The sequence below is a fragment of the Oncorhynchus nerka genome, linkage group LG27 (assembly GCF_034236695.1).
Source record: "Oncorhynchus nerka isolate Pitt River linkage group LG27, Oner_Uvic_2.0, whole genome shotgun sequence".
NCBI classification, from domain to species: Eukaryota; Metazoa; Chordata; class Actinopteri; order Salmoniformes; family Salmonidae; genus Oncorhynchus; species Oncorhynchus nerka.
In genome coordinates, this window is record NC_088422.1 from 38,240,550 (window position 1) to 38,256,649 (window position 16,100).

A 16,100-nucleotide genomic window follows, 5' to 3' on the forward strand; every position below is an offset into this window, starting at 1 on the left:
GACCCACTGGGAATGCGATGAAAGAAATAAAAGCTGAAATAAATACTTCTCTACTATTATTCTGACATTTCACATTCTTAATATAAAGTGGTGATCCTAACTGACCTAAGACAGGGAATCTTTACTAGGATTAAATGTCAGGAATTGTGAAAAACTGAGTTCAAATGTATTTGGCTAAGGTGTATGTAAACTTCCGACTTCAACTGTACATGGTGCATCAACGAATATGCTATTTGTAAATATCTCTATGACCAGCATAAGAATACGGCCTGTTTAAATTTTTATGAACTCATCACATACTGTAGACAGTGCATCATGTGGATATGCACACCATGTGAACAAATAACTGGCAAGAGAAGAGATTTATCATGCATATTTTAGAGTATCACAAAAGTTAGTAAGTTACGTAATGCTTCTATGTGGTGTAAGGTGCACTGAAATAGTCTCACATGCAGTCGAGGACAGAGTCATTTCGCAGCACTTTGTGGGACACATCCACCTGGAGGTACAGGCCTCCGTCAGTGTGCTTTATGCACGTTGAGTAACCTGGCCACACCTGCAACCTAGGATAACAGAAGACAGAAACCAAGGGGCTTGAGTCAACTGCTATGATCATTGAGATTTCAATTGGAGTATAATTTCTAATCTAATCACTTACCGATGCTTCCCAAGTATGACTGCGCTTTTTGGATCGTAATGATTCCGCCCCACAAGCTTCAGTCCCAGGATCTTCATTACCCTTGACAACACACATGAGGAGAACAATGTCTTGTTGCACCAGACAAATTTAACATTTGGTAAAGCCAGTGAGATGTTTTTTTTTTTTTTTTAATGTTTTTTTTTTTTACAAAAATATAAAACGCAACAAAGATTTTAATGAGTTACAGTTCATATAAGGAAATCAATCAATTGCAATAAATTCATAAGGCCCTAATCTATGGATTTCACATAACTGGGAATAGAGATATGCATATTTTGGTCACAGATACACAGCATGGCCAAAAGGATGTGGACACCCTTCGTATTAGTGGATTCGGCTATTTCAGACAAACCCGTTGCTGACAGGTGTATAAAATCGAGCACACAGCCATGCAATCTCCATAGACAAACACTGGCAGTAGAATGGCCTTGCTGAAGAGTTCAGTACTTTCAACGTGGCACTGTCATAGGATGCCTCCTTTCCAACAAGTCAGTTCATCAAATTCCTGCCCTGCTAGAGCTGCCCCGGTGAACTGTAAATGCTTTTATTGTGAAGTGGAAACATCTAGGAGCAACAACGGCTCAGCAGAGAAGTAGTAGGCCACACAAGCTCACAGAATGGGAACGCAGAGTGCTGATGCGTGTAAAAAAAAAAAAAATGTCTGGCCTTGGTTGCAACACTCACTAACTAGAGAGTTCCAAACTACCTCTGGAAGCAACATCAGCACAAGAACTGTTGGTCGGGACGCTTCATGAAATAGGTTTCCATGGTCGAGCAGCGCACACAAGACTAAGACCATCATGGGCAATGCCGATCGTTGGTGTAAAGTGCGGTCATTGGACTCTGGAGCAGTGGAAACGGGTTCTCTGGCGTGATGAATCACAATTCACCATCTGGCAGTTCAACAGACAAATCTGGGTTTGGCGGATGACAGGAGAACGCTAACTGCCTGAATGCATAGTGCCAACTGTAAAGTTTGGTGGTGAAGGAATAATGGTCTGGGGCTGTTTTTCATGTTTCGGGCTAGGTCCTTTAGTTCCAGTGAAGGGAAATCTTAACGCTACAGCATACAATAACATTCTAGACAATTCTGTGCTTCCAACTTTGTCGCAACAGTTTGGGAAAGGCCCGTTCCCGTTTAAGAATGACAATGTCCCCGTGCACAAAGCGAGGTCCATCCAGAAATACTTCTCGAGATCAGTATGAAAGAACTTGACTGGCCTGCACAGAGCCCTTGACTGGCCTGCACAGAGCCCTTGACTGGCCTGCACAGAGCCCTTGACTGGCCTGCACAGAGCCCTTGACTGGCCTGCACAGAGCCCTTGACTGGCCTGCACAGAGCCCTTGACTGGCCTGCACAGAGCCCTTGACTGGCCTGCACAGAGCCCTTGACTGGCCTGCACAGAGCCCTGACCTCGACCCTATTGAACACCTTTGGGATGAACGCCGACTGCGAGCCAGGCCTAATTGCCCAACATCAGTGTCCGACCTCACAAATGCGTGACAACTCCTTTTCAAAGAGTGGATGAGGCTGTTGATTGTGGCCTGTGGAATGTTGTCCCACTCATTTTCAATGGCTGTGACACGCTCACATCGATCCAGTATCCCAAACATACTCAACGGGTGACATGTCTGGTGAGTATGCAAGCCATGGAAGAACTGGAACATTTTCAGCTTCTAGGAATTGTGAACAGATCCTTGTGACATGGGGCCATGCATTATCATGCTAAAACATGAGGTGATGGTGGCACAACAATGGGCCTCAAGATCTCTTCACGGTATCTCTGTGCATTCAAATTGCCATTGTGCGCGTTGTTCTTAGCTTATGGCTACCCATACCATAACCCCACCGCCACCATGGGGCACTCTGTTCCCAACGTTGGCATCAGCAAACCGCTCGCCCACACAACGATGGTTGGACGTACTGCCAAATTTTCTAAAACGAAGTTGGAGGCAGCTTCTGGTAGAGAAATAAACATTAAATTATCTGGCAACAGCTCTGATGGACATTACTGCTGTCAGCATGCCCATTGCACACTCCCTCAAAACCTGGCATCTGTGTTGCGATAAAAACTGCACATTGTGCCCCTGTGTAATAATCATGCTGTTTAATCAGCTTTACATGTTGCATTTATATTCTTGTTCAGTGTATAATTCGCTACTTCAGTGAAAAATCTTTAGGATTTAGGGGGAAATGGAACGCTTTAAAAGAAGTCTGGTTTTCTGTGTAAAACAGTTGAAGCCTCGCAATAAAGCATGTTTTTGCATGAAGCTATCAAGCAAGCACAATAGATAAGAGATTAGCTCATTACTGACAATATGGGTACACTAAGGCCAGCTTAGCGCACAGAGAACTTCCCTCATAAATAGACCACAGGCCTTTTGTTGAAAAACACCCCCAATATATCCTAATTTAAAGTGAAAATGTAAATTAGTGGTAGGCAATTAGCGGTTTATATTGTAGCACCAGTGTTATTATTAGATTCAAAATGGAAGCAAACAGAAAATCAGCAGGGACTACACAAACTTGTCCAATAAGAAATATTGTTTTCCATTGTAAAATATTTTGCTACAGTGTGCCCTAATGATGGCTAAGTTTTGCCCTAATGAATAAGGATGGCCCTGTCACCTTCTCAGCACCACGTTGTAGAAGGGGATGCACAGGTCAGAGTTGGGTGGAAGGATCTTAGTCATTTGGACCTTGATGTCAACCTCCTGGTTGTCAGTTCGTCTCACACTCTTTAGGTGAACCACCTGTATGGAGGAAAGATTAACATCACAACATGGGGCACAGAGGGGAAGATGGCTAAAGACAGAAGTGTAGCTGCCCTATGTGCCACATCGGTATTGCGCGTTGATGTTGGGTCTAGTTGAGTGAAGACACTTTTAAAACAGTATAGTTACTATAACTCAAATGCGTAAGCAACTGTTCCCGTTTTGTGTATTTACAAGTATAAGCCAATTATCTGCACATAATTAATACACATCTATAGTCACAGACACAGTAGGCCAGACAGAGAAAAGTGACATACCTCTTCCATCTTCACAGGGAGGTAGAGAATTGAGCCATCAAAAGCAACAACCTCCCCAGTAGTGGGGCGATGGTCCTTCATCATGCCAAATCGCATACCCATTGACTCCACATTAGGACTGAAAAGTGGGACAAAATGTAATAAGTTACTCCTCTTTAACAGACCAAATGATATTTCCAGAGCAGATATTTTACACAGGAATGCTGCATAAAATATGAATGTAGCTAACACTTTTAACTTAATACATGTACTTACGTGAAAGTGACATGGTACTGATAGACTGCCTCATTCCTGCAGTGAATGGTGATGTGGTTTGAGCCTATGGGCAATGGTGTTCCTTTGGTACCAGTCTTGTGTAATGTTTCACTGCAAAGGGAGAGGAAATAACCTTTCAATGAATATGCATAACAACCGTTATAGTCCTCATAAAACAATTCATAATTGACCTAAATACATTTCTGCCTCATTTGACTGCCTTCAACGACAGTAACATCATTTTAAGCAACATAATTTGCTTCATAATAGATGGTTTCATTACATGGTTTTACAAATAATGGTACTTTGATGGTACTTACCAGGTGGCCTCCATCTTAAGTTCTCCCTTAGTTTGAGAGCAATCTGGTGTCATATGAGCCTCTTTGGGTGGGGATGGAGGGAGAGTAGGGGGCACAGTTGGTCCCCTCCCAGTACCCAAGGGGAGCATCGACGCTCGTCCCATTCCCACCATCTGAGATGGTACACCTCGGCCAAGGAAGCTGCAGACAGAAACAGAAGCATTACAAGTTCTTCATTGAATTTGTTTTAAATTCCCATCCATAACTGCGTTAAATAATATGTATTAGGAAAAAAAGCTGCTATCGAATCAATCTTACTGCTCATCTATTTGTCTGAAAAAAAATTCTCCATTTTCATTATCTGGCCTAGTTGTCTTTGAATTATCGGGAACGAACCTTGACAATGAGTCACACCGAAAAGTGGAAAGTCTGATTACCTCCACATTAACAACGGATAATTCAATAATAATTTGAAATTAGATGGGCATATACTGAAAAGGATGGGGATATGTGAGAGGGACCTGTGTATGTGCACAGCATGAATGATGCATTCTAGAAGCATTACTGTCAGGACCCTAAGGACCTTAGTAGCATGGAGGAATTGGCCTGCTTTAGCAACAGGTTAAGTCGCAGGGTTTGAGCTCATCACCTTCTTCTTCTTACCTGTTACCTTGGCCCATCATGTCCTCAGGGAATCTGTCTCCACCCGGGCCTGCAACTGCCACTGCTCCAACAGGGGCTGTCTGTGGTTGGAGCTCTGCTCCAAAAGCACCCCTCCCTGGGCCAAACACCAGAGAAAAACACACAATGAGATTCAGTGGATTCATCCTCAAGGCCTCAGTTGGAGCATAAGGAAATCAAGCAACATCCCTAAATATTTTAAAGCTCAAATTACTTTTTGATTGTGTTTACATTTTGACAGAGTGCTCAGAACTTAGAGGCTATGTTGGATAAGGCAAATATATTTATTGCGTAACAAAAATGGTTAAACTTTAGTGCATCAGAGTTAGGGCGATTAATTCGAATTGATGTTTTTGCGCATTATTCCAAATTCCTATTTTTCGTTTTTTTTTGTGTTAATGTCCGCTTCTTCTCATATCTTTTTGGAATTGTCTCCTTTGCTGCATGCACCGTCCATTTACAACAGAGATCTGTATATAAAGATGAGATGCACTTGTCTCCACCCTAACAATGGGAAAGGCTGTCCTTAAGGCGGGAGGCAAGAGAAAGCTACGGTCCAAAATAAGCCCATAGGAACGCATTTTGCTTATTTTGGACAGATTTTTGCACTCTCGCTTCACCTCTTCCTCTGGTTTACACACACACACCAACAAAGTTGAGAGATCACATCTTCCTCTCTGACAAGCGGTTTCAACTCGCCATTTGCATGAGAGGTTTGGTCGAACAGAAATCGTTTTTATGGAGACCAAAACATACTGAGACATTATTTTACTATAATAGAGGCGAAGTTAACTTTTCTAACAATACTTTTTTTTATGCCTCAACTACTCAAATTGCACGCAGAGCAGACACTATGAAAACAAGAGTATCAATGGACATTGATTATGGTAAATTAATGCAGTTTGTCGCGCGGGGCATTGGGGTACCACATACTGCTAGCAGCATTTTAGCCAAAGACTTATAGTAGCTGTCTAGTCTGTTTTATAAATGTGCAATAAGTATAAAACAATTACATAAGGAATTGGCAACTCGTTCTCATTCTGAGAAATAAGGTAGGCCACTTGATTTCAACATCTAAACAAAGTGGACAGGCTAACATGCTTTGCAAATAGTTGGCGACAGAGAAGGGTGTGCACATAACAATTCAACTGTTCAACCTTTTTATCTAGCAAATAGATCCAAGTTGGCTAAACTTTAAATAAAGATTATCTGGCTAATCACTAGCACATGGGCTTGAGAGATTGCTGATGAGACCTGTGTTACTTTTCTATAGTTTAATGCCTGCTACAAGAAGTCATTATTGGTGAATGTGCATTATGCATGGTTCTAGTTACATTTGTAACAAAAGGGCATTTTCATAGACTTGACAGTTCAGTGATTATTGCAACAAAAAAACAGCCGTTTGAACTATTTTGATAAAATGATCATGGTTATATACACTACATGACCAAAAGTATGTAGGCACCTGTTTGTCGAACATCTCATTCCAAAATCATGGGCATTAATATGGAGTTGGTCTCACCTTCGCTGCTATAACAGTCTCCGATCTTCTGGGAAGGCTTTCCACTAGATGTTGGAACATTGCTGAAGGGACCTGCTTCCATTCAGCCACAAGAGCATTAGTGAGGTCGGGCACTGATGTTGGGTGATTAGGCCTGGCTCGCAGTCAGCGTTCTAATTCATCCCAAAAGGTGTTAATAGTGTTAAGATTTCCCTTCATTGGAACTAAGGGGCCTAACCCAAAACATAAAAAACAGCACCAGACCATTATTCTTCCTCCACCAAACTTTACAGTTGGCACTACGCATTCGGGTAGACAGCGTTCTCCTGGCATCTTCCAAACCCAGTCCCTCAGACTGCTAGATGGTGAAGCATGATTCATCACGCCAGAGAACGCGTTTCCACTGCTCCAGAGTCCAATGACAGCAAGCTTTACACCACTCCAGACTAAGTTTTGCATTGCGCATGGTAATCTTAGGCTTGGGTGCGGCTGCTCGGCTATGGAAACCCATTTCATAAAGCTCCTGACGAACAGTTCTTGTGCTGACATTGCTTCCAGAAACAGTTTGGAAGTTGGTAGTGTGGGTTGCAACCGGGGAGACGATTTTTACATCCTTCAGCACTCAGCAGTCCCGTTCTGGTGTTGCTGAAATAGCCAAATACACTAATTTGAAGGGGTGTCCAAATCCTTTTGTATATATAGTGTATTTAGCCTAGGTATAACGTCACAAGCCCTGAATTAAATTGGATTATTTCTGACTGTTTGAAATGCAGTGTATTTTACCTTTAAATTGTACAACATCGCTTATTTAGAGAAAACATTTTTTTTTATCTAGATATATTGTGAATCGCCCATATGTTAGAAAAAAAAAAGATTAGATTTTTAGGCCATATTGCACAGCCCTAATCAGAGTGCATCAATATGATGGATTTCCAATCTTCTAATTTATTAAATGTAAAGGCCAACCATTACTTTTAACCCATGCCATTTGAGCTGGAGGGGAACACGTGATACTCTTCCCAGTTAGTTTCATCCAGTATGCCTTCATCTATGGACTGTGTCCCAAATGGCAACCTATTCCCTATGTAGTGCGCTACTTTTGACCAGGGCCCATAGAGAATGTGGTGCCATTTGGAATAAAACCCTAGTTTTTCATAAACTCAAGATTACTCACCCACTGGCAGCCCTCCCCTGCCCCAGGTCTTTGAGGGATCGATCCCCATGCCTCTGAACATGGACACCAGCGACGATCCCTGGCCTTGGGTGGACATGTCCACCTGCCAATTACAATATCGTTACAAGAGCTATAAGAGAAAAAAATAACTTGGCTTAAATGGTATTTTAACAATTTAAAATATTTAATCTGCCCTTGATTGAGCTTGCATGGAACTAATAGACTAGTCCAATAAGTGCAAACCTTGAACCCTGGTATGGGTAGAAGTTAGGAGAAAGACTTTACAACCCCAAGGAACACAACACAAACCTGTTTGGCTACTACTTCCTCTTCTGCCTGCAGACTTGGCATCTCTTCAGGCAAGTCTTGCTTTGCAAGCTGACCTGGAGTGGCTTGTCCAGGGTGAGGCCCCAAACCAAGAAGGGGTTCCCCTCTTGCCACACCTACGGTCGGATCAGCTGTCGAGAGAAGCCACCCTCTAGGGTGGCTAATCCCACCATCTTCTGATCTAGGCATGGGTATCCCCCTGGCAAAGCCAATGAAGGGATCGCTCACTGGGAAGGGCACTCCTCTCCCATACTGCATAAGCAGTGGATCACCAGTGGTGTTGAAACCCCTGGCTCTTCCTAAGCTAGCAGACCCATCTGTTGCAAACATAAGGCCTCTGGCCCGTCCTATTGCTGGTTCATCTGAACGCAGTCCTCGACCCCATGCTTGCTGCTGCAGCCAAGGAATGCGGGTTGCACCAGGGAGGCCTGGGAAACAAGGCTTCTTTGGATCCATTCCAGCTAGCTCCTCTCACATGCAATGCCTGTAGTGCAAATGCAAAGGCTTATTGGCAAGGGGAATTGTGTAAACTTGCTAAACCATGTGAACGCTCCAGATGGCGTGTCATTTGTATTTAGTCATAATGAAAGAACTAGCTACTTTGTTAGTATCAAAACATTTATGATAAATGTATTGATGGGGCAAAAGACAGGGGGCATCTTGCCGAGTGTACCTTACTCAGACTGAGAACCACCTAAGTTGAGCACAATCAGCAAGGTGTAGACACCATTATTGTTAATGTCAGGTCAAACGTCGCAATGTCTATCTCGACGCTTGCGCAAGCGGCTGCAGCAAAGAGGTGTAATCATTACGCCGATTCTGTTGCAAAACGTTTTGCAACAGAAACCGTATACACCAAACATACAAGTTACTGTTTCCATAATGAATACACCCCAGTTGGGAATAGCAAGTTACCTGCCTGCATATTTCCTCCCTAAAATGTACGAGACTAATAGCTACTTGCTAGAATAGATGGTTACATTTCACACCAAAGGTATATTAAATATTGCAATAGCTAGCAATGTATGTTTTAGCAAAAGCGAATGAATGTTAATAGGTTCGTCATTAGCTAGCTAACGTTAGCTAGCTAGCGTGCTTGCTTTTGATTACAAGCAAATGCACCAGGGGAAAAACGGGAGCCGAGAGATAAACATTTTTAGGAACTTAAATGCATATTTCGTTGCGTCGTACGTTCTTCACAATTCAAATATAACTCCAAACCTTATTTTTCTTATACTGACTTTAAATGCGTATGGAGCACTTTCTTCTCAACATTGGTACAGACCTTTTGCCATCTATAGTCAAAATTACCGGGAAATGTTTGGCCACCTGGACACGCCCATGGTAATAAACTATTGGTTAATAGAACACATTTGTCAAAAGTGTACAGGCTCTCGAGAGCTGTCAGTAACCATGTCAGTAACCATGTTTCAGTCAGTAAAGTAGGCTAAATGTCGGATACAACATTTCATGACAGGCTGATGGATGGAAAAATAAAAAAAATCAGTAAATTTTCCAAATGTCAACAAATCAAAATACGCAAGACAAGGTGGGATATTTTTGTGTCGGTAAAATGAATTATGCGAGAATGTCGGCGGAAAGGCATTTATGCACAAATATTGACATAATAACCATCAAATCAGATCATATCGTTGTAAACTTGGGAGTCACACTGTGACATTTGTGATTTTGTGGTCCACAATAGGAGTTTTTTTAAACATGCAGTTTAGTCCTGTGGATTTAGAGATAACTTCACAGGGTGATGAAAGTGCAAGGTTGAGTTTGATGCTCTTTGGAGTAAATATCGAGGGTATTATTCTGGTGACGTGATAATCAATGCTTGGCTGCCGTTGGACAAATTAAAATAATCTCGCTTCTTTTTCCATAATAATATGAAATAGTATCATGTAGTCTATAGATGCGCTCTAGCCAACAGCGCTAGCACCAAAAAAGTTGAGTTGAAAAAGCGATGGGAGCCCATTTAATTTTTAAAGAATCGGCACCTGGTCATTTAAAAGCTAAATGTATTTTTATATGCACTATGTCATCATGCACAGCCTTTTATCTGCAACAAGTCAATTTGATGGAAACATCTCTGGTGGGAAATGCGCATGATTTTATGCCGATTTTAGAATATTTGCATGAAATTCTGTCAGCAATTGGATGGAAACCTAGCTAGTCTGACAAAATACAATACATTATTGTATATATATGTGTGTGTGTGTGTGTGTGTGTGTGTGTGTGTGTATGTATGTATGTATGTGTGTAAGAACATTATAATGCAATACTTTATTTGACAGCATACATTTCCACAAATGATGCTGTAAAAATGTTATCTATTTTATAATATTTTACATGATTTTGTAGAAGATGCTATGGACAATTCTAAACATGCCCATCATTGCCATGACCTGTAAGACAGTTGTTTTGCATGCATCAATGCTAATCATCAGTCAGATTTACCCCAGCATATTTCCAATGTTGAAAATAATATGTTTTAAACTCCAGTGGTTTTGACTGAATATTCCTCATCGGTTTATTTTTATTAACAGGTGCCCTCTGTTATGCCCAGGGGTGGCATAGAAGGGAACCAGAATGACTGTTTCTTGTCTGACCTGCAATGTCACTGTCCACAGATCATTTGCATGGAAAAATCAGGTCCTTCCCCATGTATTTAATAGAAAGCAAGATATATTGTATTTATTTGTTTTGTTTATTCTAATTCCAATCACCATGTACTTGACACCTCAAAACCAACACAATTTAAGATGGTCTTTATAAACAATCATGACCTAGCTTTGGCAGGATAATCAATTCAAGTCTTTAAAATATATCACTTTTCCAAACATATTAGTTTTGTATACCATCCCTGTAATCAATCATACTATGACCTCTGCAAAGAGGTCTGAGTGTTAATGGCACAGGCAATAATCCACTAATCCAATCCATAACTCCATGGGTCACTGGTTCAATCGCCAGCAATGATTACCCTTCATTCCCTATATAATGCAAAACAGTAATATGTCCAAATCTTCTGGATAACATTGAGATGAAAAAGAACAGAAAGCAGTCATTTAGCTGGTTTATGTTTAATAATGTGTAAGGATATTTATGGCCCCCCTCTTGACATCGTATATATATATTTTAAGGTTTATAGCTCATTTACTGCAATTCTACACATTTTGCTATCGGGTGGAGAGAAATTGTTGTAGTTTTAAAACAAGTTTACTGCAATTCTACACAATTTGCCATGGGATAGGGAGAAGATTTAGCCATTTTATAACTCATTTAATGCAATTCTACTCATTTTGCCATGGGTCGGATAGGAAAAATAGCAGTTTTACAGCTAATTTTTCTGCAATTCTACCCATACAGCCATAGTGTGGAGAGAAATGTTTTCAGTTTTTGGGCTAATTGAATGACTGTCAGTGTCTCACATAACAAGAGAAAAACTGCTGATGCACAACCAAATTTTGTGTATTATACTATTCTAACTTTCAACAGTAAGTTGAGACACTGACTGAGTTCCTAAAAATGTATATATAGATTTCCATGAAATATGACCTATAAATAACTACAATATGAGTTACTTAATGTTTTGGAAGAAAAACTATTTATGTTAAAAGTAGCTTTTCAGCATTAATATTATTCTCTCAAAATGTTTGATTAGCATTATAAACTGCACATCTTTCTCTCTGCCCCATGGCAAAATGTGTTGAAATGCAGGAAATAAATACAGTACCAGTCAAAAGTGTGGACACACCTACACATTCCAGGGTTTATCTTTATTTGAACTGTTTTCTACATTGTAGAATAATAGTGAAGACATCAAAACTATGAAATAACACATGGAATTATGTAGTAACCAAAAAAGTGTTAAACAAATCAAATTATATTTTATATTTGAGATTCTTCAAATTAGCCACCCTTTGCCTTGATGACAGCTTTGCACAATCTTGGCATTCTGTCAACCAGCTTCATGAGGTAGTCACCTGGAATGCATTTCAATTAACAGGTATGCCTTGTTAAAAGTTAATTTGTGTAATTTATTTTCTTCTTAATGCGTTTGAGACAATCAGTTGTGTTGTGACAAGGTAGGGGTGGTATGCAGAAGATAGCCCTATTTGGTAAAAGACCAAGTCCATATTATGGCAAGAACAGCTCAAATAAGCAATGAGAAACGACAGACCATCAATACTTTAAGACATTAAGGTCAGTCAATCCAGAACATTTCAAGAACTTTTAAAGTTTATTCAAGTGCAGTCGCAAAAACCATCAAACGCTAGGATGAAACTGGATCTCATGAGGACCGCCACAGGAAAGGAAGACCCAGAGTTACCTCTGCTGCAGAGGATAAGTTCATTAGAGTGACCAGCCTCAGAAATTGCAGCACAAATAAATGCATCACAGAGTTCAAGTAAGAGACACATATCAACATCAACTGTTCAGAGACTGTGTGAATCAGGCCTTCATGGTCCAATTGCTGCAAAGAAAACACGTCTAAAGGACACCAATAATAATAAGACCGGTGGAAATCTGTCCTTTGGTCTGATGAGTCCAAATGTAAGATTTTTGGTTCCAACCTCCGTGTCTTTGTGAGACGCAGAGTAGGTGAACAGATGATCTCCACATGTGTGGTTTCCACCGTGAAGCATGGAGGAGGAGGTGCTTTGCTGTTGACACTGTCTGTGATTTATTTAGAATTCAAGGCACACTTAACCAGCATGGCAACCACAGCATTCTGCAGGGTATGCCATCCCATCTCGTTTGGGCTTAGTGGGACTATTATTTATTTTTCAACAGGACAATGACCCAAAACACATCTCCAGGCTGTGTAAGGGCTATTTGACCAAGAAGGAGAGTGATGGAGTGCTGCATCAGATGACCTGACCTCCACAATCACTTGACCTCAACCCAATTGAGATGGTTTGGGATGAGTGAAAGAAAAGTAGCCAACAAGTGCTCAGCCTATGTGGGAACTCCTTCAAGACGGTTGGAAAAGCATTCCAGGTGAAGCTGGTTGAGAGAATGCCAAGAGTGTGCAAAGCTGTCATCAAGTCAAAGGGTGGCTACTTTTAAGAATCTCAAATATAAAATACATTTAGATTTGTTTAAAACTTTTTTGGTTACTAAATGATTCCATAAGTGTTCTTTCATAGTTTTGATATATTCACTATTATTCTACAATGTAGTAAATAGTAAAAAATAAAGAAAAACCCTTGAATGAGTAGGTGTGTCCAAACTTTTGACTGGTACTGTATATATATAAATATTTAAAAATTGGGGCGTTGGGGGGCCTTCTACTTATCCTTCCATGTATACGGTTTTCAAAATACCCCTTAAAATACCACAAAAGAGGCATAATAAGTCATGTCAAACTGTTGAATTAGGTGAAACGCATTTTAAAATAAAACAAATAAAAAAACTGGGATACCCCGCGGACCCGGTATTCTGTTCTCTCCCAAAATATCTGCACCACAATTTTGCCCTTGGCCCATCCTATATTAGACTAGTAGGGTACAAGGGGGTAACTTGTCCCCCTTAAGAACAATGTCTAATTGCTGACACAGAAAAGCAACGTTTGGAGAAAAAATTGGTATGTGGATGAAGGTCATGCTTAGATGAATAAACTATAAAGGGAAATAAATGGCTACAGTTGACACTTTTTTTGTTATTTAACTTTTTTTGTTTTTAGAAAATTTGCTTTTTTTTATGTCCCGGGGTAACTGCCCCCGGGGTGCCAGTTATCCCAGTAGACGATTATGACACAGGGTTTCACACAAGTGTGTTAAAATCCATTTAATCAGTTTAATTTATACATTCTCTAGTAATTAATGCTTAAAAACTAAGTCTAGTTGTCTTATTTTAATTAATAAAATAACATATGGGGGGGAAATGGTGTTGCACATGTCACCATTAATATATGCACCATGAGGAGATTTGATGTAAAGTCTCTCTTTTTAACTCACCCGCACATTAATTTGCTTTGTTCTTTCTTTGTTGTTCCTTTTCCGTACAATACATTATGTACAATTGCACTAAATATTATTTTAATAATGCAAGACTTTAAATCCCAGCAGTCTTTAAAATGACATTCAGGAGCAAAAGGTTTTCGATAGTTGTTTATAATTAATTTAAAAAACATATTAGTTGGAATATCAGAGTGCATGCACCCCCCCCCCCGCCACAGGAGTCGCAAGAGCGCGATGGGACAAGGACATCCCGGCTGGCCAAACCCTCCCCTAAACCGGACAACGCTGGGCCAATTGTGCATCACCTTGTGCGTCTCCCGGTCACAGCCGGCTACGTCACAGCCCAGGATCGAACCCGGATCTGTAGTGACAACAAAAGTTGTGATGACACAGAGGACATTTTTTGTTGAGCAAGAGCAGTGGCAGCCACGGACATGTTTGGAAAAAATAATTTGGTGACATCTTGTGGTCTTAAAGTGAATTACAGAGTGGGCAGTTACCCCAGGGGGCTAGTTACCCACTAGTACCCTACATTGATGTCCTCAATTTGAACCAGTATAGACCTACTGTCATCAATTAAGTTTAGGGATTATGTAAATATGATCCGTTTGTTTTTTTGATTAAATCCTTTTTTCCCTGCTGGAAAAGAATCGAACAATATATCATAATAGCAGGTATGCACCAAGTCCTATAGCCTTAAGTACATGAGTAGTAAAATGTTTGATACGTTTCAATTACCTTGCATGGACTTGTATCTTTGTGAACACATTTTCGTGTTTGAGCGTTCGCAGATGGATCTAAACCGCTCGTGGGAAAATGTATTTCTGTCAGCGAATTAGCCTACCCTAAGCCACACTGGAAAACAAGCGCGTTGTGAAATCAACCTAAAAATAGCTTTTAACATGCAACGCTTTTTATGACGTTTTAGTGATTTTTCTGGGAAGATTTCTTTGAAGATAACTCGATGCTGGCCATAACATTCATCATTGTTTTTCGCCTCTTCTTGCGCATTTGGAGAGGCGCGGATCACTCTTTTGGGAAGGTGAAACGCTCTGACTGTGCATGGCTTTAAGGTTTGGACTGATGTTTCTCAGTACTGGCTGTCTTGTTACAAAGGAAAACAATAAACTACTGGACCCAAGATCACAGGCGTAGCCTACTGATCAAGAATGCGCTTAATTGGAGTACACTGGCGAGGTGTCCCTTGCATCACCGCCGGGATCACGTTTTCGTAATGTTCAATACTTCGGGCGTCGATCCCACTTCCAATAAGAGAGAGGATGTTTCCGAAGTTATCAATGGCACTCTGGAGCTTTTCTATAACGTCCTGGTCACAGCTGGTCCAACAGCCATGTGGAACGATACGTGCGGGGAGACACTACTTGATTTCGGCAGTGGAGAGAAGATAATAATCGGAGTGATGTTGGCTATCATCACAGCGGTCACGGTGATGGGAAACACACTGGTTGTCATAGCGGTTTGCGTGGTGAAAAAATTAAGACAACCGTCAAACTATCTTCTTGTGTCCCTGGCTGTGGCAGACCTCTCCGTGGCCATAGTTGTCATGCCCTTTGTTATAGTGACAGACCTAACTGGAGGCAAGTGGCTTTTTGGGGAGGTGTTTTGCAACATCTTCATTGGTATGGATGTAATGTGCTGCACAGCCTCCATCATGACCCTGTGCGTGATCAGTGTTGACAGGTGAGTTAGTTAAACTTACCAGTGAAATCAAATGTACAACAAGGATGTATCTAATGTAGGCTATTCACCTGAGCTATTCGGTGACGTTAGTCAAAACATTTATAGCGCCAAATGACACACATCAGCGGAATGATAAATTGGTTTGCTTGAGGTAGATGTCCATCATAAAACACATGAGCTCTTAATAAGCCAACATGAGCTAACATGAACAATTATTTGATAAATAGGCTATAGTCTAATTATGGATTCATAGCCCCTTGAGAGTGGATCTATTTGTAAGGGTTGTTGATCGTTAGACCTTGGTTGGTCGCTACCCACTGTGCACAGGCTGTGGGCACATACATATATTTAATAACGTCTATTCCACGTTGGTTTAACGTAATTGCCTTGAAATGACGTGGAAACAACGTTGATTCAACAAGTGTGTGCCCAGTGGGTAGCTCTTACATGCTCAATGT

General features: G+C 40.8%; 2 protein-coding genes across 7 annotated transcripts in view; one reads left to right on the forward strand and one right to left on the reverse strand.

Annotated features, from left to right (window-relative positions):
• The window catches only part of LOC115111745 (piwi-like RNA-mediated gene silencing 2), a 36,248-nt gene extending 26,930 nt beyond the window's left edge, over positions 1 to 9,318 (reverse strand). For 3 of the 6 annotated variants that reach the window (XM_029638115.2, XM_029638116.2, XM_029638112.2), the window contains exons 1-10: positions 9,191 to 9,270; positions 7,952 to 8,453; positions 7,643 to 7,745; positions 4,950 to 5,064; positions 4,308 to 4,487; positions 3,988 to 4,098; positions 3,733 to 3,850; positions 3,330 to 3,454; positions 659 to 739; positions 450 to 563 (exon numbers count right to left, since the gene is read on the reverse strand). In XM_029638115.2, coding sequence (XP_029493975.1) covers positions 450 to 563; positions 659 to 739; positions 3,330 to 3,454; positions 3,733 to 3,850; positions 3,988 to 4,098; positions 4,308 to 4,487; positions 4,950 to 5,064; positions 7,643 to 7,745; positions 7,952 to 8,425 — 1,421 coding nt within the window. In that variant the 5' untranslated portion in view covers positions 8,426 to 8,453; positions 9,191 to 9,270. Of the gene's footprint in view, positions 1 to 449; positions 564 to 658; positions 740 to 3,329; positions 3,455 to 3,732; positions 3,851 to 3,987; positions 4,099 to 4,307; positions 4,488 to 4,949; positions 5,065 to 6,489; positions 7,105 to 7,642; positions 7,746 to 7,951; positions 8,454 to 9,190 lie in introns of those variants that run through there. The other 3 variants (XM_029638114.2, XM_029638113.2, XM_065011657.1) reach the window with 3 other exon arrangements.
• Positions 9,319 to 15,029: 5,711 nt separating this feature from the next.
• The window catches only part of LOC115111746 (5-hydroxytryptamine receptor 7-like), a 44,513-nt gene continuing 43,442 nt past the window's right edge, over positions 15,030 to 16,100 (forward strand). Inside the window, exon 1 of the mRNA XM_029638118.2 lies at positions 15,030 to 15,642. Coding sequence (XP_029493978.1) covers positions 15,176 to 15,642 — 467 coding nt within the window. The 5' untranslated portion in view covers positions 15,030 to 15,175. The remainder of the gene's footprint in view (positions 15,643 to 16,100) is intronic.